This window comes from Pantherophis guttatus, chromosome 1 (assembly GCF_059756535.1).
Source record: "Pantherophis guttatus breed Tessera chromosome 1, ASM5975653v1, whole genome shotgun sequence".
Classification (NCBI taxonomy): Eukaryota; Metazoa; Chordata; class Lepidosauria; order Squamata; family Colubridae; genus Pantherophis; species Pantherophis guttatus.
This window is the reverse complement of record NC_142063.1, coordinates 192,133,843-192,160,050: the sequence shown is the minus strand read 5'-3', so window position 1 is coordinate 192,160,050 and position 26,208 is coordinate 192,133,843. Positions and strand designations below refer to the sequence as shown.

At 38.0% G+C, this 26,208-nt stretch overlaps 1 protein-coding gene across 13 annotated transcripts in view; it reads left to right on the top strand.

Moving 5' to 3' along the window:
- WDPCP (WD repeat containing planar cell polarity effector) overlaps positions 1-26,208 on the top strand; it is a 201,271-nt gene that overhangs the window by 64,905 nt on the left and 110,158 nt on the right. For all 13 annotated transcript variants that reach the window (XM_034432467.3, XM_034432462.3, XM_087886501.1 and 10 more), the window contains one exon: positions 14,607-14,740. In XM_034432467.3, coding sequence (XP_034288358.2) covers positions 14,607-14,740 — 134 coding nt within the window. The remainder of the gene's footprint in view (positions 1-14,606; positions 14,741-26,208) is intronic.

Here is a 26,208-nt window from a genome sequence, read left to right as displayed (position 1 = left end):
GAAGCTCCGGATCCGGGGGGACTCTGTTTTTTTTACAGAGCTAGGCGTTGCGTCCAATTTCTGCTGTCAAACAGAAGATTAAATGATTTCAAAAAAGCAGGCGGAACAGAAGCAGGAGGACAAGCTTTTTGCAAGTATAACACTTAACTCCGGGGATACAATGTTTCTAATTGGTTTTTCTGAGCTGGAAGTAAAGATGGCGTTTCTTTGTTGCGATTTTAAAAGTGAAAGTTAGAAAGGAAAGTCTTCGCTAATAGACTCGTGCTCAGAGACTGGCTTTAAGTTGTTGGAATAGATTTTGAAGAGCGGTTTGGGAAAAGATTATTTCGTTTGGTAATTTATAAAGAAATTGCTGAAAGCTGCTCAAAAGGATGGCTTTGACTTTATGATTTTATGGTTGTGGGAAGAAAGAAAATCTTTTTTAAAAATAAAATGGCTTCTAAGAAAGAAGATCCTGAAAGTGCTGGAAGTTATTTGGAGGTGTCAGAAATGGAACAGTTGTCTGATTTACAGAACTATAAGGATTTTGATGCAGAATTTACAGAATTTATAAAAGAAGCCATGAATAATCATACTGCAGCTATAAGTAATCAAATAGCAATTCTTAAAGGGATAACAACAGAAATGACTGAGGAGACAAAAATAAGTACGGAGCATGATGACAACTCAGGAGATATTCTGATTGCAGCAGAGAAGGTGGAAGAATCTTCTCAAGAATTTTCGAGCTTATTCTCTGCTCTTTTTGAAAAAATTGATAGAATCTTTCAAAATTACGACTTGGTTTGGAAAAAAGTAGTATATGATCAGACTTTCGAAGTTTTAGAAGATGAAGGAGATTTGCCAGTGGCATTTATACATTTAATAAAAAAGAAACAACTGAACTTTTTTTCACAAACTCTTGACAAACTTTGGTCCTACAGACGAAGGAATGAACTGATTTATATAAGCAAGAAGAGGCGATTTGGGGGCTCTAAATCAGAGGAAATTTTCTTAAAAAGGGGACAATCTTCGCAGTTACATCAACCTCAAATTAAAATGAAAAACCTCCTCAAAATAGAAGTAGGAGGGATGCAGAAAGACTGGAAAAAATATAAAAAGAAAGCAAGAATGGAAGATTAACCTTTTCTTTTGGCTTTGCAGTTGTTCTACTCATGGTTAAAAATGATTATGTTTTAGGTGTTATAACTACTGAGGGGGAAAAAGAATAAAGTTAAATATTGATTTTTAAATATGATGCATTAATGGTTGAATGTAAGATTAATCCTTTTTGGTTTTCTAGTTTATGTATTCATGGTTAATTATATTGATGATTATCTTTTAAAATTCTAAAAGTTGGAGGGAGGAATAATGAAGGGGGAAAATTTAGGAACTTACTCATGGTTAAAAATGATTATGTTTTAGGTGTTATAACTACTGAGGGGGAAAAAGTATAAAGTTAAATATTGATTTTTAAATATGATGCATTAATGGTTGAATGTAAGATTAATCCTTTTTGATTTTCTAGTTTATGTATTAATGGTTAATTATGTTGATGATTATCTTTTAAAATTCTAAAAGTTGGAGGGAGGAATAAAGAAGGGGGAAAATTTAGGAACCTTAAAAAATGTAGAAATTTAACTACTGAATATCTAAGGTTTATTTTTTGTTATGAGATTTTAAAATATTTGAACTTTGAGAAAAGTAGGAGGGGGAAAATGTTTTTGCAAATGAATTGAATACTTTACTGATATATTAAGAGAATTTTTAAGGTTTGAATGTTTAATATTTGTTAATGGCTTTAAAACTCTTAGAGTTATTGGATTATACGCTACTTTGAGTTTATAAAAAGAGAGGTTGATGAAATTGTAAAAGGGGAGTTAAGGGGTATTGGGAGTTATTAAATCTTACAGTTAGCTAGTTTATTTTAGTGAATGTTTGGTGGAACCTATGCCCTGTTTTCTGTTCTGGGAAGTCGGGGGTGGGGGGTGGTGAGGGGGCGTTGAAGATTGAGTTTACCAAGGATTGATTTTCTTTTTCTTTTTCTTGATGATAGTTTGAATGATTGTTTATATTGTATACTTGTTTGATTAGAAAATAAAAACTTTTTTATTAAAAAAAAATATTTGTCAGTATTTCACTAAGGTCAAGTAATTCATCTCATGTTGAATTTAGTCTTGGAGTTAAATTCATCTTGATTCCATTTTCCTAGCCAATACCAAATAATTTTGAACTTTTTGTTTACATTTTCTTTCATTTGTCTTAGTATAGGGGAGTTATTCACAGTGTTTCAAAGAATCTTTATACCACAATAAATGAATTAACCTAAAACATTAACTCCTATACTTTTTATGACCCAGAAGCATCAAGTCTGATTTATTTGATTTATGGAATAACCAGACTGGCTATCAAGCTTCCATATTAATGAAATGAGATTAGAAATTATGTTTGGCATTGATATAAAACAGAATATCTACTTATAGAAAAATCTTACAAGGAAAGATTTCTACAAGGAAAAAGTTCTAAAGTCAGATTAAATGGCATTTCTGATATGTACTATGGTATAAATTTAATCAAGATTAGGGCATACCATAATAATGATATGATTGAGAGATTAAATAAAAAGTTTAAAAGTAAAATAAGCCAATATAGTAGGAACCTGCTTGAAAGTTTACAAGCAACCATATTAAAGTATTTTTTCTGTCCAAACAAATTATAGCTGCTGGATCCTATCTGTTTTGAGTTAAGGTTAATTGAACATTAATTCAAAATCTAATATCAGAATCTTGGCAGCCCTATATAAATGCAGTGTGAACAGAACAGTTACAGGAACAAATTGGAATCTAAGGGTCAAATTCTCCAAATTAATCTGTTAAAATATATGGATCTTAAACTAAGGTGAACATTAAAATAATAATAATAATAATAATAAAAGAGCAGGGAGGAGGTTAAAAAAACAGACAAAAAATGCAGATGCTTATTTTTCAAATACAAAATTTTTCCCCCTTTTTCCCCCCTCCTCCCTAACCCCCCCTTACCCTCCCCTCCCCCTGTGACTTCTTCATAATAAAACCCAAATTCATAACAGATTATATAATACTTTACCATCCCCTTACTCCATCACCATATGCTGACCCTTTCTTTCTAATAAGATTATCATATCCCCCTTATACTATACTTTTCAAAATAACTTTCTACTATAACATTATATAATAACTCCTAATTTAGCATAATAATAAATCAAATCTTTTATGTATATTAATCTATCATTTAAAAACAACCTCCCGCTATAAAACTATATAATAAATCCTAATTTAACATTTATTCAGTTCATAGTCTACCCATTTCCTTCACCCCCCTCGTTATATCTCTTAACTCAAATCTTTTACATATATTCATATCTAAACATAATATCCCTTTTCTTAAACTAAACAATCAATAAACTAACCTGTCTCCACCCACTTTCCTACAAGACTACCATACTTAATAATTCTTAATATCTTTATTCTTCTGCCCACTCCACTAAAAAATATTCCCTTATGTAAATAAAATCCTCTTAAAAAGACTTTAGGCTTGTAATCCGTATAATATCTTCTGTAATGTCTTTCAACTAGATTATAAACTCCATCACCCATATTAGGGTAACATCACATCCTAATTCCAACAGTATGTTCGGTATCTTCAATTACCATCTACCCCGTCAATAGCAAATATCTTCATAATAAAAAAAACAACAACAACCACCCGAGTGACTTTGTATTTGTATTCCATATAGTGTCTGTAGAGATGTCTTTTATCCAAATTATTAATTCCAACCAGCGTAATAGGGTAACAACCAGATCTTCTGCGTGCCTCAATCCCATAACTCTCTTGCCTTGTAACTTAGCATAAACATAATATATTTATCAAAGAATCTAAAAAAAGATAGTTCCAATCCATTCAGTTTAAGGCCCTTTTCACATCCCAAAAGTACAGCACTGCAGAAGTCTGTCACTCTCCTCAGGATAATATAAACCAATACTTTGCCTCAGCTATCTTTTCATGTATTCAATCATCTCTTAAATAACTGGCATTACACTGTTGTTTAGTTTAAAAGTTTTTGTTTTTGTGAGACCTGCTTCTTCTTTTCTTAACTTTTTGTGGGTTGGATCTCCATCCTGAATTCCTTTCTGTAGATTGTGTATCAACTATTTGGTTTTCAAGCTGATCTATAACTTGATCTTGTTGGTTTCGCTTTTGTGGCTTAAATCTCCATTCTGGTTCTATAAATTGTATATCAACTGATTGATTTCCATGCTGGCTTGTGACTTGATAAGTCATTACATTAGAATCCCGAGCCGCCTCTCTTGTATTAAATGGTCCAGCTGAGACCTCTGAAAGAGAATCCAAAAGCGGCTCATCTGTAGAGACCTCTGTAACTTGTTGTTTCTTCATTACTTCCACCTCCTTCTGCTTTTCTTGAATTTCTATCTCTTGTTGATTTTGCTTTTTGAGGACCTTGTAGTAAAATTCTTCCGCTTTTTCAACAGTATTTAGCTGATATCTTTCTCCTTGATATCTCAATATTATACCAACTGGAACATCTCACCTGAATGAAATATTTTGTTTTTTTAGCTCAGTCACCAAAAGTCCAAATTTCTTTCTATCTTTTAACATCTTAGGCGGCAATTCTTTATATATCCAGATCTTTCTTCCATACAATTGTGGAGTAGAATTAAAGGATTTTTGCACAATATCATTTCTTATTTCTTTATCTGTGAAGTAAATCACCACATCTCTAGGCAGTTGCCTTTGCTTTGCAATCCAAGAATTTACTCTATAGGCCTTGTCAATCTTACAAGATACCTCCTCAGGATGAACCTTTAAAATCCCAGCCAGAACTTGAGCAGATATTTTTCTTAGATCATCTCTATTATTTTCCTGTAATTCTCTCATTCTGACCGCAAATTCCATGAGCCTGTATTGCATCATTACAACTTCTCTTTCAATCCCTTGCTTTATATCTTCTGCATTGTAAGTCTCGTGACCAGCTTCCTTTTTAGACTTTACTTCTAAACTATTGTCTTGAATATTTATCAAATCATTTTCAATTCTTTGTATTTTATTGTCCAAATTATAAATCTTATCATCAACTTCCTCCATTTTAGACTCTAATAATTTGATATTTGTATCCATCTTTATAACAACTTCTGAAAAAGCATTAGTCACTGTTACAATCTTTCGTTGCAGATTATCATACTTTAGTTGTATCATTTCTTTAATTTCCTGCCTTAATTTCTCAAATTTCTGGTTCATAGTCTCATGATATTTTGCCATTTCCTCCTGAAGAAATTCTTTTAAATTAAAACCATTCTGCAGAGTCTGTAGGCTCAGAGCTTGTTCAGCTAATTGTGGATGGGGGAACACCCCCCCCCCACTGCTTGTTTGTCAGCCATCCTGCCACACAAAAAAGCTCTTTTTTTTTAAAGAAAACTTCTCCCCAAACAAGATCAAATACAGATCTCCAAAAAAAAAGAAACTTAAAATGGATATTTTCCTTCTAGTCTAGCCGGCACTGTATATTTCGCTACTTTGTAGCTTATTACGGAAGGACTTTCACTTTCGGCTTTCTTCTCAAGCCTCAGCAGTCGCCATTTTAAACTTATTTTTTCCGTTCAGTCAGAAACACTTGTAAAATCATTAAAAATACTTGCGGTTTAGGGTCCCAGGTACAAATCTCGCTCTCTTTAACTGAACCATCTGTTATTTTATTAGTTGGTCCGGTCCCGGCGCCTAGCTCTGCAAAAAGGCAGAGTCCTCCCGAAGCCCGGAGCAGCAGTGAGCGAAAATAGGGAGCCCCGCTCTGCTCGTCCCCAAGAGTAAAAAAAAAAACTCTGGGGACTTCGCAGAGGGCTCTACCTGCCCTCGCCTGCTCTGGCTCACATTTCCATCAGGAAATGGAGTTTTTCGAGCCGCCTTTCAGATGTAAAGGCGGCTCTTTACAGGCAACGGGGCTGGCGGTCACGGAGGACCGTCTGGTGGCGACGGAAGCCAGACCGGAAGTCTCAAAAAAATGCAGATGCTTAATTAGTATCTAGAAATGGAGGGGGGGACCTAGAAACATGCACATAAGTAGGCAATACAATAGAACATGGTAACGTACTGATTTTTCCCTAAAGCAACCTAAGCAGGAACTTGAGGTATTATCATAAGTATAAAATGGCTTCTGAGAGCTATCTTCTAATTTTAAAACAAAAATTACTGGAAATGTAATGAAATACTGAAGATTATTATTCTCTTGAACTGTATTTTTTATCATATTAAACTTTTGTCTACATTGTTGGACGTTTTAGTGTTATCTGGGATAAATGTAATATACAGTCAGGTCCAGAAATATTGGGACATCGACACAATTCTAACATCTTTGGCTCTATACACCACCACAATGGAGTTGGAATGAAACAAACACAATGTGCTTTAACTGCAGACTGTCAGCTTTAATTTGAGGGTATGTACATCCAACTCAGGTGAATGGTGTAGGACTTACAGCAGTTTGTATATGTGCCTCCCACTTGTTAAGGTACCAAAAGTAATGGGACAATTGGCTTCTCAGCTGTTCCATGGCCAGGTGTGTGATATTCCCTCATTACCCCAATTACAATGTGCAGATAAAAGGCCCAGAGTTCATTTCAAGTGTGCTATTTGCATTTGGAATCTGTTGCTGTCAACTCTCAAGATGAGATCCAAAGAGCTGTCACTATCAGTGAAGCAAGCCATTATTAGGCTGAAGAAACAAAACAAACCCATCAGAGAGATAGCAAGAACATTAGGCGTGGCCAAAATAACTGTTTGAAACATTCTCAAAAAGAAGGAATGCACCAGTGAGCTCAGCAACACCAAAAGACCCGGGAGACTGCGGAAAACAAGTGTGGTGGATGACCGAAGAATTCTTTCCCTGGTGTAGAAAACACCCTTCACAACAGTTGGCCAGATCAAGAACACTCTCCAGGAGGTAGGTGTATGTGTGTCAAAGTCAACAATCAAGAGAAGACTTCACCAGAGTGAATACAGAGGGTTCACCACAAGATGTAACCCATTGGTGAGCCTCAAAAACAGGAAGGCCAGATTAGAGTTTGCCAAACAACATCTAACAAAGCCTTCACAGTTCTGGAACAAGATCCTATGGACAGATGAGACCAAGATCAACTTGTACCAGAGTGATGGGAAGAGAAGAGTATGGAGAAGGAAAGGAACTGCTCATGATCCTAAGCATACCACCTCATCAGTGAAGCATGGTGGTGGTAGTGTCATGGCGTGGGCATGTATGGCTGCCAATGGAACTGGTTCTCTTGTATTTATTGATGATGTGACTGCTGACAAAAGCAGCAGGATGAATTCTGAAGTGTTTCGGGCAATATTATCTGCTCACATTAGCCAAATGCTGCAGAACTCATTGGACAGCGCTTCACAGTGCAGATGGACAATGACCCAAAGCATATTGCAAAAGCACCAAAGAGTTTTTGAACGGACAAAAGTGGAATGTTATGCAATGGCAAGTCAATCACCTGACCTGAATCCCATTGAGCATGCATTTCACTTGCTGAAGACAAAACTGAAGGGAAAATGCCCCAAGAACAAGCAGGAACTGAAGACAGTTGCAGTAGAGGCCTGGCAGAGCATCACCAGGGATGAAACCCAGCGTCTGGTGATGTCTATGCGTTCCAGACTTCAGGCTGTGATTGACTGCAAAGGATTTGCAACCAAGTATTAAGATTTATGATAATTATTCTGTCCCATTACTTTTGGTCCCTTAACAAGTGGGAGGCACATATGCAAACTGCTGTAAGTCCTACACTGTTCACCTGAGTTGGATGTACATACCCTTAAATTAAAGCTGATAGTCTGCAGTTAAAGCACATTGTGTTTGTTTCATTCCAACTCCATTGTGGTGGTGTATAGAGCCAAAGATGTTAGAATTGTGTCGATGTCCCAATATTTCTGGACCTAACTGTAGTTCTTCATAGATCATGCCTTTGGAATAAGTTATTTTTGGCAGCAAATCTTGAGAACTGCACAATACATGGCCATAGTCTATTCTTTCTAATTTCTATATAGATTCACTTCTGCAAACTCTGTCAGAGGTTTCATCTTCATGCACTGACTAGCAACATGGATATTATTGGGTAGGGTTTTAATTTTATTGTTTTAAGATCCAGTTTCAAGGGTGATATTTGTTATGTAGCCACTGACAGGAAGCATAAAAGGAAGTGTACCAAAAGGAGAAGCTAAAATGTGGAAGCCCTTTCAATATTTAGCTGATAATCTCCTGGAAAAGACTAATACCATTGTCATAAAAAGAATTGGTTGGCCTTTTGCTGCTTGCTCTTGCATTCTAATCAAACATAAATTATGTCAACCAAACCTAGATTTAAGAAATATTATTTTGCTTCTATTTTTCAGTAAATCAGTTCCAACTTTCTACCATCTTCTAATTTAAATATTGTATATTCAGCCTCATTGGTATCACTAATAATTCTGCATAAATCTTTTCAAAGAGGTGCATGCCTACACACATGGAGACAGCCAGGAGCAGCTTCTGAAACAGTCAGTTTGAAGAAGGGCTTCATTTTGGATCTTTCCAAAACACAACCTTTAAAAGACTTGCACACCCTAATTCAGTGATGGCTAACTTTTTTGCCATCGTGTGCCAAAAGCGGGGGGAGTGCAGGGTGGTCGTGCACGTGCATGTCCACACCCATAATTCTATGAGCCCTGACCCCCCGTGCATGTGCATGCAACTTCCCCCGTGCTCCCCCTGCTTTTGTCATGTGATGGCCCGGTGGGCCCGGTAGGCCTGTTTTTCGCCCTCCCAAGGCTCCAGAGGCTTTCTAGGAGCCTAGGGAGAGCAAAAACAGCCTTCCCCTCCCCAGAGGCCCTCTGGAGGCCGGAAACAGTTCCGTTTGCCGACTTCTGGTGTCTCAGAAGGCCCAAAAATCAGCTAGCCAGTGCTCACATGCGTGCTGGAGCTCAGCTAGGGCAACGCTCGTGTGCCCATAAATATGATTCCGCGTGCCACCTGTGGCACGCATGCCACAGGTTCGCCATCCCAGCCCTAATCTTTAATGGCTTGAATATCCTTCTTCCAAATAATAGTCATGACAACTTTTTAAAGAAAGTTGTCATGACTATAGTTTTTTATGAAGAGATTGGACAGTCATTTGTCCAGAAAGGGTATAGGGTCTTCTGCTTGTGCAGAGGGTTAGACTATAAGACTTCCAAGTCTTCCAACTCCGTTACTTTGTTATTCTTGGTAGTTGATGAAATTATTGCCATAATAGGGAAAGATGGTGGTAAAACTTAACTTGGGCACTACCCAAACAAACAATAAATGAGTTCTCTCAGATGTTTAGAACAGAAAATAATCTACCTATTTCTAATTCTCCCAGCTTCAATTAAAGTAATAATTAGAAGGATATCACTATATAAATACTACATGCGATTTCAGAATGTTGATCTCTGTCTAACAACAGTGCTATCTTGAATAAAAGTCAGAGAGCTTTTTGTTGTGATACAATTTTCATAGGATTCCAGTCTTGGATGCTACATGAGGAAAAGTGCACACTTGAACAACCTAATCGGCTTGGAAATTTCAAATTGCAAGCACAGGAATATATGCTAAAATACTAATTTGATTATTTAAAATTTACAGAAGTGTTGGATTAATTAATTCCAAGCGTTTAATTCTGACAAGCTTTCTCTCCAATATGACTCTATAAATGTTTTACTGTGGAAAAGGTAGTCTGCATTCTCCGTTGATTGAGGTGAATATTTTACTGTTATATCCCAGTGAAAGTAAATGGTAAGGGATTGAATTGAGTTGATTCAGATAAATTCAGTTTGGTATTATATAATGCAGAGATACTGGAGAAACTAAGAGAAATGAGAAACCACTAATGATTGAATAACAAGCTATTACTCATAGATAGAAGAAAATGATATATATTTTATTAATCAATTGCTTATGTATATCCAAATAAAATAAAATAGCAGTTAAAAGACTCAGACACTGTTAATTTACATATGAGATCTCTGTTCAAACTAATTTCTAAATCCATTCACCATTTTCAATAATCACATCGAAGGCGAAACTACATGGTGCAGATAGTTCTATAGGCATTCTCCCTCTGGTCTAAGGACTTTTAATCATATAACAGGTATTTTAAGATTAAGAATATGGTTTCCCCCTCTCCTCAACTGTTCTTTTTCCCATGGCAGTTACAAGAAAGGTCACCATATCTATTGTTTGTGAGAGAAATGCAGGTGTGGAGGGCATTTTGAATAGACAAATGCTACAAAGAAGAGGATTCCTTGCCCATCTTTTCTATCCTACCATGTATCCTTTATTCCACCTGAAGTCATTTGCAATATTTTTGTATGAAAAAAGGAACCTGCTAGAGAGGAAGAATTCACATAATTACATAAAATGAAAAAAAATTAAAGAATTTAATTTTAATTAATCCTTAATTAAAGAAACAATAGTCTTATAGGAGGAAGCAAACTATTATTTCAGTTCTACAGATTTGAAAGGATTTAAATATATTTATTCAGTAAGTTACAGCACCTGAGAAGATATAGTAACCTAATAAATTTAGGATTCACAGAAATGATATTTTTAAAATGATATTTTTAACTTATAGTTGTCTATACTTCACATTATTGTAAGTCTAGGCAGCTTTTATTAACAAAGGTCTGCATTTAAGTGAATAATTTTTATTATTACTGGCGGTCTAAACATTCAGTTTGAATACCACAATGCTAAAAAATGGTATTAAAGACTTATTGTTTTACTTAGCTATAATATATAAAAACATAATCCAAAATAACCTCAAGACAGAGTAAAAAACCTATAAAGGCAACTGTGATAAACATCAACATTAATATACAATAAACTCTAAACCACTACCATAGAGGCTTGGCCTAAGATATTGCTGTTTAAACAATTTCATATTTGAAATAAAAACATTGGCTGTAATGCTTCTAGTATACTGAGATTTACTTAGCTAATTAATTTGCAATGAAACAGCCTAAATGGAAAATAAAATAATACAATAATAAAATGAAATAAGGAATTAGGATAATAGAGTATCAGGAGTTATAGTAGTGACAAATGCTAAATGTTGGCATCCTTCTACATATTGTATGAAGTTGTACTTCATACAGCAGGAAGCTCAGCATCTTTTAATTTGACATCTTACAGAAATGAAATTATTAACATAAAAACTAGGAAGTTAATTACTGTATTGGAAAATTTTAGAGCACAAGATACAGTTTCACAGGTTTTGTTGCTTCCAAGCAGTATTAGATGAAGTAAAGTCTAAAAAACTGAATTTCAATTGGAATGCCATTGATTTCCTGGTTATGGTCAGCATGCCATTTATTAAAGAAAACTGTTTTTGTTTTTTAAATAATTTCTACTTTTTCATTATGGCAATATGTTGCACAGAATATGGGAAAGGACAGTAGCATCAATAAAAAAATGATGGATATCAGTTAATATAGGAGGTTGAAATTTACTTTTAGAAAATGCCAAAACTGTGGAATTGGTGTGAAAATTAAATAGGAGAATAAGGATACTGTTTGATTCCCTTTAGAATATTTGATTCTGTTTAAAGTGAGGATTACTGCAGAGAAACCACCTATGGTAGCACATTGAATTTGCATGTAGATATTCCCATGCGGGACCCTGGTGTGCTGGAGTAGTCAGAAACCTCTGAATGTGGCTGCTAGTTTTTGCCATAGCCTCTTCCTGGAGACCAAGTTAGAAGCTGCCTTCAGGTCAGTGAACATAGCACAGAGAATTCATTGCAGTAAATTAGTGTATTTCTCTGCCAGATTATGTAAAATAATGCATTGATCTAATGTTGATTACCCAGCCCTAAAGCCAACATGCCTTTCAGCTGGCACCTCCCCTTGTATCACTCAGTGAGTTTCTCATTAAGGCCATAGAATTCATTTATAATGTTTAATAAGCTGACTGGTCAAATGTTAGCTCTGCTGTATTTCTTTCTTTTTATTGAAATTGTTATGATTAACGCCACTGTTGAGATATGTAAAAAGAATTATCAATAAGATCAAATAGGCAGACCAGCAGCAGAGAACCCAGTCGGAAGTTCTACAAGAGCCTGCTCACCCAGCTCAGCAAAGTTACCATTTTCCAATTGTACAAGGAATGTGTGTGATATACAGTAGACCAGTCAAGGGAACAGTTATAAACAGCAAAAAAGCAGTGTTAAAATTCTTTAATAAGCAGTAAAAGTATGGGTTTTCTTAGAAGATCAGCCTATTATATTCTATGAACTGAATCACACATCTTCTGGAGTAACCCAAAGTCACTCAGCAAGAATTACCTTCAAGATTGTCTCAAAATGGGTCCTTGTGATAGAAGCAGATGAAGCTAAATCTCTTGGGACTGGATTGACCTCATGGATTCTAAAGCTCAGATTAGGGTTTTAGGGCATGTTTCTAAGGAGTGAATTTATTCTTAGAGGCTTGGGATATAACTCAGTTTGGTGGAGAATCAACATTGTCAACATAGTAGTGTTTTCATTGCTTTTGCACTCCTTTAAGGACTGCTTTAAAGTGGAATCCTCTCATATTTCAATTCACCATGATATCAGTTACTTTGATAGTAGTTGGAGTGTGAGGCTAAAGAGAGGAATCAGGATGAAATTTATCTTTAGTGAGCTGCAGATGTTCTGATGTTTGCAAGTTAGGATTGTTGGATTGGCTTCTCAGGGTTCCAAGCTTGGGAACTGGATATTGAAACAGGTTTAATGCTACATCATAGTATAATAGTGACAAGGCTTGTTTCAAATCAATTAACTTTTGGCTAGGAACAGTTAGAACTTTTAGCCAGAAGGTAAGAGTTCATAACTAAAATTTCCTCTGAAAAGGGTATTTGTCAATGCCAGACCTAATGACATTTGGCTGTCTCTTCTTAAGACTGCTTCATCAGCTTGGAATTATACATAGTTTTACTTCTTTGTTAATTATGATGGCATTGCTCTTGTGCTTTCTATAGGCAAAAGGGGCTTGAGAGGTAAATTATATGCACACAATTTGATTAGATGTGGAAGTAGTATTTAAGGGATATCTGGAGTTTGGAATGTAATTATAATTCTGCAGCCATCAAAAAAATCTGTGGACCATTTTTTTAATCACTTCTTTATCAGTCATGGATACAAAGAAGCTGGCTCAAGGAAATAAGATAGTTGCTGTATTAGACCATCTTAATCATGATAAAGAGGGATATTTAAAATATTTGAAGGAGGAGGAGCAAATGAATGATACATTGTGAAGGATGTTGGAATTCAATTGGAAGTTGAATGGTGGGTTTCTGAAATCAGCAGATTAGATCTCTTTAACTAATAGTCAAGCCACCTCAGCAGTCTGATAGCCAGAGGAGCCATGTAGAAGCTGATAAACATGTTGAGTTGGTATAGAGAGCCATGGAGATGATCTTGAAGTTCCTTTCAGAAACAAGGACACAAGCATTCCTTAAGTTCTGGAAAGGAAGATAATGTTAAGAATAGGCTCGAACTGACTCCTCCCTGACTCAGTAAGGTATAAGAGGCAGAAAGGTAGAACAGAAACTCCTGCAAGATTCTATTATTATAGTTTCTCATATCCTTTCTTGATGTGCCACATGTTAAATAAATAAATAATTCACTTTTGAGGCATTCCAAAAGATTATCTATCTGAAATCTGTTATTAGTTTTTACCCCTCCTCCTAATATAGTAGAAAACATAATATTGCTAGCTAATTGTGTGAAAAGATAGCTAAAAGTTACTAAAAGATTAACACAAATTAAGAAAGCAGAGCTTTTATTTTTAAATGTTAATTTGCTTGGGGAGAGTTATTTTGGGCTCTGGTTTTATGGGATCTTTGATGTAATTTTTTAATTATTTTGCCCTTTTATTACTTTTTTCTTATAGTAAATGTCTTTATTGTATTTTTATAAGCCATAATGCAGGAGTAGCAGATACTCATTACAGTGTCATCACCATCCCGCCCCACCCCCTCCCCAGCAAAAAACAGTGTATTGGTAGTTTTATTCAGATGCCTGCAGAGCTAATTGGTTTCATTCATTTTCATGTAAGTTTTCATTTCAGAATAAAAAAAAATGCTTGCACCAAACAAACATTATCACCCATTTCTCTTTCTTAAGGCATAACAACTGCAAGAAATCAGTTAAGCCACAGTAATGACTGCCCTTTCATTTGGTACTTTTTTAATATTTATGCTTCACTCCAGTGTACCCCCAATATTTTCATTCATCCAGTGTCAACCACTGCAGAAGAGATTACTATCTGAAAGAACTTTAAAAGAAAATAACCAATAGAAGAGATATTGTAAAATACCGTATCTTTAAAATATATCATAATTTGTTCCATTTTATTACATCTGCTTCCAAGGCTTTACTTACCATTTTCAAAAAGACACAGTAGGAGAAACACTTATATCAGTACATCATAGAAGTCATGCATAGTGCTGAAAATGTGTTTTTATTTTCCAATATTCCAGTGGAGATTTCAGCAATTTATTTTGTTGTCAGTGATAAGTATTAAAATGTTGTTGTTTTTTCTTCCAGCTGTGCTTACTGATACTTTTATGATCTTTTCATTTTGGGAACAAAGCAAACTCTGTTTCATTCAACTCTCAAAAAACCCAAATTCTCTGGATATAAACAAAAGACTTGAAAAACTCTCAAACTTCGATTTTAAGGTACAGCCTTTCATGATTTTGCAAGTATCATAATTGTATCATAATTGGAGAAATGGATGTTAATAAAAAGATAGGGATTTAGTATAAAGCAGGGGTGAAATCTAAAAATTTTCGCTACCGGTTCTGTGGGTGTGGCTTAATTATTGGGCATGGCTTGTTGGTCAGGTGACTGGGTGGGCGTGGCTTGTTGGTCAGGTGGGCATGGCCAATTCGACATCACTTCTTTGCCCTTTTTTAACCTACAAAACACAACACAACACAACTGGCTCACCCACAATGTAAAAGCAGCTGTGCTAGACCCAAAATGGCCCCTGCAACAAGCAGGAACCTCACACAGCCACAAAAAGCCCAAAAAACCAACTTTCACACTTTACACACACACAACACAACACAACACAACTGGCTCACCCACAATGTAAAAGCAGGGGCAAAATGGTCCCTGCAACAAGCAGGAACCTCACACAGCCACAAAAAGCCCAAAAAACCAACTTTCACACTTTACACACACACAACACAACACAACACAACTGGCTCACCCACAATGTAAAAGCAGGGGCAAAATGGTCCCTGCAACAAGCAGGAACCTCACATAGCCACAAAAAGTCCAAAAAACCAACTTTCACACTTTACACACACAAAATTCCACATACAGCTTTGTGAGATTTTGTGTGTTTGTGTAGTTAGAGTGAAACACTACAGAAACACACAAAGTCTCAGAAAGCTGCACAAATATTATTTTATTTTATTTTATTTTTATTTTTATATAAAAGCAGCTACATTTAAAACTTCCTAAACTTTAAATGGCTAGGTCTAAAAAAAGAACAACTAAAAAAACCCCAATTAACTATTTTTTTTAAAGCTCCCAAAGGGGGAAAAAAACTGGCAGGCAGGCAGGCAGATAGAGCTGCTCACCAATGAGCTTGATTGCAGGCAGGGAGATTCAGTTGCTTGCTGATGCAATGGATTGCAGGGATTACAGCAGGCAAAGCAAGGCAGGCGTGTGAAGGTAAGCAAGCTGGAGGCTGGGGGGGAAGGGATTTTTGCTACCGGTTCTCCGAACTGCCCGCCGCCATCGCTACCTACTCGCCTGAGCTGGTCCAAACCGGGAGCATTTCACCCCTGGTACAAAGAAAGACAAATCTTTTCAGTGATGCTTAAATTGAATTTCATATGGACTGTTATAACTGTCAAGAAAGATAGGTAGGCAGGCAGACATTTCAGTCTACTTTATACTATAAGGTTTTAGAAATGATTACCAAAGGTAAACTGTAGACAAACTTAGGCCAGGTTGTGCTTAACCTTGAAACATATGACAAAGAGGACACTGATGTATCAATGATAAATAAACTCCTCTTGTATTCAGATTCTACTGTGTATCTGGATCCTGATGAAGGAAGAAAACCATGGAGCATTAACCAGTGTGCAACTAGGAGCTTAAAAATGATAATATTGTGCAATAAAAATGCAGTAAATGGAATTATTACAAACTTTGCACAAACTATTAAAATCCAAATTCAGTTGGCAATACCAGACTAGGCATTGGAGGTAGTATTGTGCTTGTAAAGGAGTGCAAGATACAAGATGGACACATGCAGGGTTTCTCTTAAATAATTCGGACTACAGCTCTCATCCTTTGCCATTGGCAATACTGATTTACAGTGAAAGAAACTGAATTCAATTGATAATATTGAGATTTGAGACAGAGGCTTTAGAATTAATTAACTTGTTCCATCCTGATATATTCTGAATATATATAAGATAGAAGAGATTCTTCAAATGAAATAAACGTTTTCATTTTATTTGTTTTCAAAATGAAAAATTATTACAGTAAAAGACTGGTCTCCACTACATTGTAAGTATGAATATATGCTGCCTTTTATCCCCTATCACTGCCAAAATATTATTAGATAACAAACATGACAAAATGTTTTGTTAACTAGTATTATTTTTCTCCTATTGCTTTTTTGTTATTTCTCAGATAGATTTTGTGTCTATAAGGCTAGTTTTAGCAATTACACTAAATACCTTGCCATATTATATTATAGAGTTTGTTGGGAATGCTCTCTGCTAGAATGGACATCTAATATATTTTCCAGGCTGCTTCAGTTGAAGGCCTCTTTTCAATACTGAGTTGTGTTTGCAAGATTGATCCAACCTCTATAACATGGATTTGAGACAGTTCACTGTTCATAAGGAACTGAGCTGATATGTTGTTTACTTCAGGGTGATGCACACTTTTGTGTGTTAGTTAAGTTTGGGCTTTTGGTAACCATCATCAAAATCTATATATACTTAGCATTATTGCAAAGCAGATTTGGAATAACTGTGATAATATACTTTCCAAATCTATCTTGCATATGTTTAATTATCCCCTCTTTTTGACCAAAAGCATAGTTTACATGAACTTTTAAGAAAAAGAAAACATGGATATTCAAGAAAAAGAATAAATGAGAATCACTAACACAATTTAAATATTTAAAGTTTAATTTTAATAATATTTCTAATAGTTTAATCAGCCTAATATAACTGAAAAATATTTTTTATTTATATTAGTGCTGTAGCTCTACACAATTGCTGTTTTATGGTGGATTGTATTAACTGTAAGAATACAATGATGTTTTTTTAATTGTTGATTGTAATGATTGTATATGCTTGTATATAATTTTACATACATTTTGTCCAAAAACATTGGAAACAGTTCATAAATGTAGCACATTAAGACATTGCTTTTATATAACTAAAATTTTAGGTGTGATCAGCCTTTGTGATAGGTATTCTGAAATATAAACATTAATTTTCAAACATTTAGATACAATTTAGTTAACAAAGTAGTGCATGACAAAAAAACCTATACAGTAACATTATCCAAGGCAACCAGCACCAATTAAATCAGCAATAAAATAAACCCCCAAAACACAAACAGCAAGAAGGAAATCGCTAAATTGTAGGCATTTTTTTTTTAAAAAAAGGATTTGCCATCAAGGGAAAAGAAAAGGAATTTAGACTTAGATCTTCCATACCTCTCACTGGGAGAATGCAAATGACATGGGTATGATGCTAGATTATTAGTCCCATGAAGTTGTTCTTGTGAGCAGGCATGTATATGAACCTCCCCACTCCAACTGGTGCTCAGTGTGTATGCTATATGCAATAATGTTGGCGTAGGAACTATTCTGAAAAGGAAGGACTCACTGGAGAAGAGCCTAATGCTGGGAACAATTGAGGGCAAAAGAAGAAGGGGATGACAGAGAATGAGGTGGCTGGATGGAGTCACTGAAGCAGTCTGCGTGAGATTAAATAGACTCCAGGGAATGGTAGAGGATAGGAAGGCCTGAAGGAACGGGGTCGCGATGGGTTGGACACAACTTTGTGACTAACAACAACAACAACAAAAGGAATTATTCAGACACCAGCTTGCATATTGATTTTTTTATAATACATCTCCATTCTACATTTTGCATCCTGATCAGAATTCTTTGTTTTCATCCTTGCCAGAAAGCATAACTTGTCAGCCTAACTCCCAATCAATTCAACATCCTATACTCTAGCCAGATAATCAACTTGATTCTACTCTAACACAAACAAGGAGTATTAGCACACCCACCTTCCAAAAATAATTCATTTGCAGACTATTTCCTTTACTTTCCTTTTGATACAAAAGAAAACAATCTATTGTATGTGGATCATGAAGAACATTATTCAATATATCATATTGCCTCTCAGATTGTGATCCCATCACAGTGGCACATTCTGTGCTGATGATTATTGTGAAAAGAACTGAAAATTAAACTGCAAAATCTGTAATGACTTTATACAAATATATGGTGTAATTCTATTTGTAAAGGAGTGTGTATTCCTAGCCACTACAACTAAAGAAAATAACAGAGCTGAAAAAGTGCAAAAAATGACAAAAATGAAAAAAGAAACATAACATCTCTCCTTGGAGCTGTTTGCTTACAAAATTGACAGTAAGAAGGCACCTAGTAAATCTGAATAGTAGGAGATTTAGGATAGAAAAAAATGAAATATTTCCTCTTATAGTAGATATCTGAACTTTTAATGACAACAAAAATTAACCTAGACGATATCAAACCGTATGCATAATAAAATCCAGGTATTGTAATGATTCAGTGAAGTCTGGGAGATTGTCATTAGAAAGGTCTAGATTTATCATATATCTTTATTACATTTTTTATCTTAAATTTCCTCTAAGCAGGAAGAATGAATCTCTGTTCATGTTAAAATTTAGTAAAATGTACAAAGATGTGTTATCAAAAGAACAAACATATGATGTGAGTTGTACAGTTTAAAAAAGTATTTTTTTACTCAGTTACCTGGCAATTAGCCAATAGTTCTAATTAAGTAAGAATTATAGTAGGGCTGGTGCAATATTTCAGTACTGAAAGGAAAGACATATTTTAAATTGTTCAGGGACCCAAATGTTGGGTACTTGTTGTACTTGTCTGCAATTCCTAAAAGCGTACTGCAAAAATGGATAGAAGCAGAATTTCCAGTTCCAATCAATTTTAAAGATTAGAGCAATAAATTAGGAAAAGAAGATAATCACAACAAACAATTTTCCTCTGAGCAACATTGTCCATCTTTATTATGGTACAACACCCTTAGTATGGTACAAATATTGATTAGTTGTCTCACCATATCAGAAAACTATAAAACCAATATAAAGAAAATATAATCATCATAAATTATATTCAAGAACTGGTGGGACCATAAAATAGAGAAAGTAATAGGAAATGGAGAAGGTAATGTCCTCTGGGACTTTAAAATTCAAATAGACAGGCACATGTCAGATTTAACAATTGTCAATAAGAAAGGAAAGAAAAAGTAGTCTGGAAAGTGGACATGGTAGTACCTGAAGACAGCAGACTAGACTAGAATAGAGTAGAATAGAATAGAATAGAATAGAATAGAATAGAATAGAATAGAATAGAATAGAATAGAATAGAATAGAATAGAATAGAATAGAATAGAATAGAATAACAGAGTTGGAAGGGACCTTAGAGGTCTTCTAGTCCAACCCTCTGCTTAGGCAGGAAACCCTACACCACTTCAGACAAATGGTTATCCAATATCTTCTTTAAAACTTCCAGTGTTGGAGCATTCACAACTTCTGGAGGCAAATTATTTCACTGATTAATTGTTCTAACTGTCAGGAAATTTCTCTTTAGTTCTAGGTTGCTTCTCTCTTTGATTAGTTTCCACCCATTGCTTCTTGTCCTGCCCTCAGGTGCTTTGGAGAAGAGCTTGACTCCCTCTTCTTTGTGGCAGCCCCTGAGATATTGGAACAGTGTATCATGTCGACCTCTAGTCTTTCTTTTTATTAAACTAGACATACCCAGTTCCTGCAACCATTCTTCATATGTTTCAGCCTCCAGTGTCCTAATCATCTTTGTTGCTCTTCTCTGCACTCTTTCTAGAGTCTACACATCTTTTTTACATCGTTGTGACCAAAACTGGATGTAGTATTCCAAGTGTGGCCTTACTAAGACATTATAAAGTGGTATTAACACTTCACGTGATCTTGATTCTATTCCTTTGTTTATGCAGCCTAGAACTGTGTTGGCTTTTTTGGCAGCTGCTGCACACTGCTGGCTCATATTTAAATGGTTGTCCACTAGGACTCCAAGATCCCTCTCACAGTTGCTACTATTAAGCAAAGTATCACATATACTGTATCTGTGCATTTTGTTTTTCTTGCCTAAATGTAGAACCTTCCTTTTTTCACCATTGAATTTCATTTTGTTAGATAGCGACCAAAGTTCAAGTCTGTCAGGATCCTTCTATATCTTAAGCCTATCTTCCAAAGTGTTGGCTATTCCTGCTAGCTTGGTGTCATCTGCAAATTTGATGAGTTCCCCATCTATCCCCTCGTCCAAATCATTGATGAAGTTGTTGAAGAATACTGGGCCTTGGAGTACCCCACTGCATACTTCCCTCCATGTAGATACAGTTCCATTGAGGACTACATGTTGAGTGTGGTTGGTCAGCCAGTTACGAATCCATCTGGTGGTGATGCTGTCTAACCCACATTTTTCTATTTGATCTAGTAGTAGGTTATGGTCTAATTTATCAGAAGCCTTACTGAAGTCCAAGTAAATTATATCGACAGCATTCCTCTGGTCCACTAATTTTGTCACTTTGTCAAAGAATGCAATAAGATTAGTCTGGCATGTTCTGTTTTTGACAAAACCATGTTGGCTTTTGGTTATTACCATATTTTCTGGTGTATAAGATGACTTTTTAACACATGAAAATCTTCTCAAAAGTCGGGGGTCGTCTTATACGCCGGGTGTCGTTCTCCTGTAACCAGGCAGACCAGCCCGAAAGGCTCTGACGAGCCTTAAATGGCTCTGACGATCCAAGCCCTGACGATCCCAGCTGTGTTGCCTGCTAATCAGGCAACGCAGCTGGGATCGCCAGAGCCATGGAGAAGGAAAAACGTTTTCCCCCTCCAGCTTGCTTACCTTAGCTGTTAGTCGCAACGCTTGCCTTGCTTCGCTTGCCTGAATCTATTCCATCAGCAAGCCACTCCCTGCCTGCAATCAAGCAGGCAGGGAGTTGTGGACTTCAACTCCCAGAATTCCTCAGCCAGCAAAACAAAGCTGGCTGAGGAATTCTGGGAGTTGAAGTCTACAAGTCTTAAAGTTGCCAAGGTTGGAGACCCCTGTTCTATTGGGTAAGTTTTTTTCCCCTTTGGGAGCTTTAAAAAAAATAGTTAATTGGGGTTTTTTTTAGTTGTTCTTTTTCTAGACCTAGCCATTTAAAGTTTAGGAAGTTTTAAAGTTAGTTTTCATATAAAAATAAAATAAAATAATATTTGTGCAGCTTTCTGAGATTTTGTGTGTTTCTGTAGTGTTTCACTCTAACTACACAAACACACAAAATCTCACAAAGCTGTATGTGGAATTTTGTTGTGTAAAGTGTGAAAGTTGTTTTTTGGGGCTTTTTGTGGCTGTGTGAGGTTCCTGCTTGTTGCAGGGGCCATTTGGGGTCTAGCACAGCTGCTTTTACATTGTGGGTGAGCCAGTTGTGTTGTGTGTGTGTAAAGTGTGAAAGTTATTTTTTTGGGCTTTTTGTGGCTGTGTGAGGTTCCTGCTTCTTGCAGGGGCCATTTTGCCCCTGTAAAAGCACAGTTGCTTTTACATTGTGGGTGAGCCAGTTGATGTTTTTTAATTTTTATTTGGTGTGCGTTGGAAGAGGGGTAGTCTTATACGGCGAGTATTTATTTATTTATTTATTTATTTATTTATTTATTATATTTCTATACCGCCTTTCTCCCGTAGGACTCAAGGCGGTGTACAGTCAAGAAAAATATAGACACACAAACATCATAAAATTGCTAATTAAAATTGTTACTTAGTTTGGTCAATTAAATAAAACCCAGAATTAGATTTAAAAAATCATTCGCATGTTTGTATGTTTAGCCCTGCCTGTTGGAACATCAGGGTCTTGAGGGCACGGCGGAAAGCACGGAGATCAGGGATATTCCGTATCTCCGGGGGCAGTTCATTCCAAAGGGTTGGAGCCCCCACAGAGAAGGCCCTCCCCCTGGGAGTCGCCAATCGACATAATTTGACTGACGGTACCCTGAGTAGTCCCTCCCTGTGAGAACGAACTGGTCGGTGGGAGGCTATTGGTGGCAAAAGACGGTCTCGTAGGTACCCAGGTCCTAAGCCATGGAGCGCTTTAAAGGTGATAACTAACACCATGAATCGCACCCAGAAGACCACCGGGAGCCAGTGCAGCTCACGTAGGAGAGGTGTTACATGGGCGTAACGAGCTGCGCCCATAATCACCCACGCGGCTACGTTCTGGACCAGTTGGAGCCTCCGGATGCTTTTCAAGGGGAGCCCCATGTAGAGAGCATTACAGTAGTCCATATGGGAGGTAACTAGGGCATGAGTGACCGTGCGCAAGGCGTCCCGATCCAGAAAGGGACGCAACTGGCGGATCAGGCGAACCTGATAAAAGGCACCCCTGGCCACAGCCGTCAAATGATCTTCTAAAGATAACCGTGAATCCAGGAGGACACCCAAGTTGCGGGCCCTCTCTATGGGGAGCAAGATCTCATCCCCTATTGTCAGTGATGGTACCAGCTGACTATACCGGGACGCCGGAAGCCACAGCCACTCGGTCTTGGAGGGGTTGAGTCTGAGCTTGTTTCTCCCCATCCAGATCCGCACGGCCTCCAGGCAATGGGACATCACAGCAAGGGCATCATTGGGGTGGTCTGGGGTGGAGATGTATAGCTGTGTGTCATCAGCATACTGATGAACACTCACCCCAAAACCACGGATGATCTCACCTAGCGGTTGTACATAAATGTTGAACAGAAGGGGTGAGAGGACTGACCCTTGCGGCACCCCACAAATAAGGTGCCTCGAGGTCGACCTCTGCCCCCCTGCCAGCACAAACTGCGAACGGTCAGAGAGGAAGGAGGAGAACCACCGAAGCACGGTGCCCCCTATTCCTAACCCCTCCAGCCGGTGCAGTAAGATACCATGGTCGATGGTATCAAAAGCCGCTGAGAGATCTAATAGGACCAGGATAGAGGAGCAACCACTGTCCCGAGCCCTCCAGAGATCATCCACCAATGCGACCAATGCCGTTTCTGTGCTGTATCGTGACCTGAAGCCCGACTGGAACGGATCCAGATAGACAACTTCATCCAGGTATCGGGGTAGTTGTCGCACCACCACACTCTCAACAACCTTTGCAACAAAGCGAAGATTGGAGACTGGACGATAATTTGATAATATAGCCGGGTCCAGGGAAGGCTTCTTGAGGAGGGGCTTCACAACCGCCTCTTTCAAGGCGGCGGGAAAGACACCCTCACTCAGAGAAGCATTTATAATCCCCTGGAGCCAGCCTCGTGTAACCTCCCGGGAGGCCAGTACCAACCAGGAGGGACACGGGTCCAATAAACATGTGGCAGCGTTAAGCTTGCCCAGAATCCTGTCCACGTCCTCAGGAGCCACAGAGTCAAACTCTTCCCAGATAACGCTCTCAAGACCTGCCCCCGTCTCCTCCCCTGGATCTACCCAATCGGAGTCCAGGCCTTCCCGAATCTGAGCGACTTTATCATGCAGGAATTGTACAAAATCCTCAGCTCGACCCTTTAAGGGATCTTCCCGTACCCCCACCTGAAGTAGGAAGCAGGTCACCCTAAACAGCGCAGCTGGGCGGTTCTCTGCAGATGCAATAAGAGCGGAGAAGTAGCTAGACTTCGCCACTCTTATCGCCACTAGGTAGGTCTTAATATAAGATCTCACCTGTGTTCGGTCAGATTCAGATCGGCTTGTCCTCCAATCACTCTCCAGGCATCTTTTCCGACGCTTCATCTCTCTCAGCTCTTCGGAAAACCAAGGAGCTAGACGAGATCGGCATCGGGTCAGAGGCCGCAAAGGCACGACGCGGTCCAAGGCCCCAGTAGCCGCCCTGTCCCAGGCGACCACCAGGTCCTCAGTCGAGTCGTGAGCCAGAGTCTCAGGAAATGGCCCAAGCTCCATCAGGAACCTTTCGGGGTCCATCAGGCGCCTGGGACGGAACCATTTGGTTGGTTCCGTCTCCCTGCGGTGGGTGGAAGTGACTTGAAAGTCCATGTGAAGGAGAGAATGATCAGACCATGACAAGGGCTTGATGTCTATATCCCCTATTCTTAGATCATTCAGCCACTGATCAGAGACAAAAATCAAGTCCAGAGTGTGATTCCCCAAGTGGGTGGGGCCTTGAACTACCTGGGTCAGGCCCATGGCCGTCATGGAAGCCATGAACTCCCGAACCGTCTCCGACATCTCACCAGCAGATGGCAGGTTAAAATCCCCCATAACAATAAGTCTGGGGGTTTCCACCGCCACCCCGGCTATAATGTCGAGCAGCTCAGGCAGGACCGCTGTTACGTGGCAGGGAGCCACGTACGCAATCAGTAGGCCCATCTGAATCCCCTGACCCCACTTCACAAGGAGGGACTCACAGCCAGCTATCTGAGGAACAGTGGCCTCCCTCGGGCAAAGACTTTCTCTAAAGATTGCTGCCACTCCCCCACCCCTTCCCTGAGCCCTTGGCTGATGGAATGCACAGAAACCTGGCGGGCACATTTCCACAAGGGGAACTCCTCCCTCCTGGCCTAACCAGGTCTCCGTAATCCCTGCCAGGTCAGCATATAAGTATAATATATGAGTATAACCCAAACCCTATATTTTAACAGGAAAAGTTGGGGGTCGTCTTATACGCCCAGTCGTCTTATATGCCGGAAAATACGGTACTTTGTTTGCTTCTAGATGTTTGCTGATTTGTTGCTTGATTATCTTTTGCAGAATCTTCCCTGGTATTGAGGTCAGGCTGATAGGTCTGTAGTTTCCTGGGTCTATTTCCCCCCCCCCTTTTTTTGAAGATGGGAACTACATCAGCTCTTTTCCAGTCCTCTGGCAGTTCCCCTGTGCTCCAGGATCTTTGAAAGATATAATTCAGTGTTTCTGAGATCTTGTCTGCCAGTTCCTTCAGAACCTTGGGGTGTAATCCATCCGGTCCTGGTGATTTGAACTTGTCTAGGGTAGACAGGTGCTCACTTGCCATTTTCTTCCCTATTTTAATTTATATTCCTAATCTGTTTTTTGTGGTGCTGTTTTTGATAGGTTGGACTGTTTTTTTCCCTTTGTGTAAAGACAGTTGCAAAAAACAAGTTAAGTAGTTCTGCTTTCTCCCTGTTGTTTGTAATCTTCTTGCCACTTTCTCCCAGCAATGGACCAATTGATTCCTTGACTTTTTTCTTGGTTTTAACATGTTGGAAGAAGCTTTTTTTGTTATTTTTTACTTTTGTCGCAAGCCTTTGTTCATTGTGAGCCTTAGCTTTCCTCACTTCATCTTTACAGGCTCGGGCTTCATCTTTACAGGCTCGGGATATTCTGCCTTAGTTATGTGACCCTGTTGCAAACTGGTAGTAAAGGTAAGGAGAACCCACCTCTGCATGGAATCCTTCCCAATCTCTCTCTAAGTTTATTGAAATTAGCTCTCTTAAAGTCCAAGACTCTAGTTTGACTTGGTTCTATTGCTTGTGCTTGCATAATGTTGAATTCCAATATGATCATTCGCCCCCAAGATTCCTGTAGCTAGAAAGAACTAGAGAAGATAACAAAATACAAAGACCTGCAAATAAAAATAGAATGACTGTGACAAAACAAAACAAAGGTAGCTCCAATAGTAAAAGACGCCATAGGTGCAATCCCAGAGCAACTGGAGCACTGCTTGAACACCATTGTCACTGACAAATTTACCATCAGTCATTGCAAAAGACAGCTTTATTTGGAACAGCCTACATTCTGCGACAATATCTCTAACATCATAAAACATCACCATCTACCTATCCCAGATCCTTGGGAAGGACCCAATAGGTGGATAAAAATACCAAAACCAGTCTGAATATCTGGTGGACAGATCTATGTGGAAAA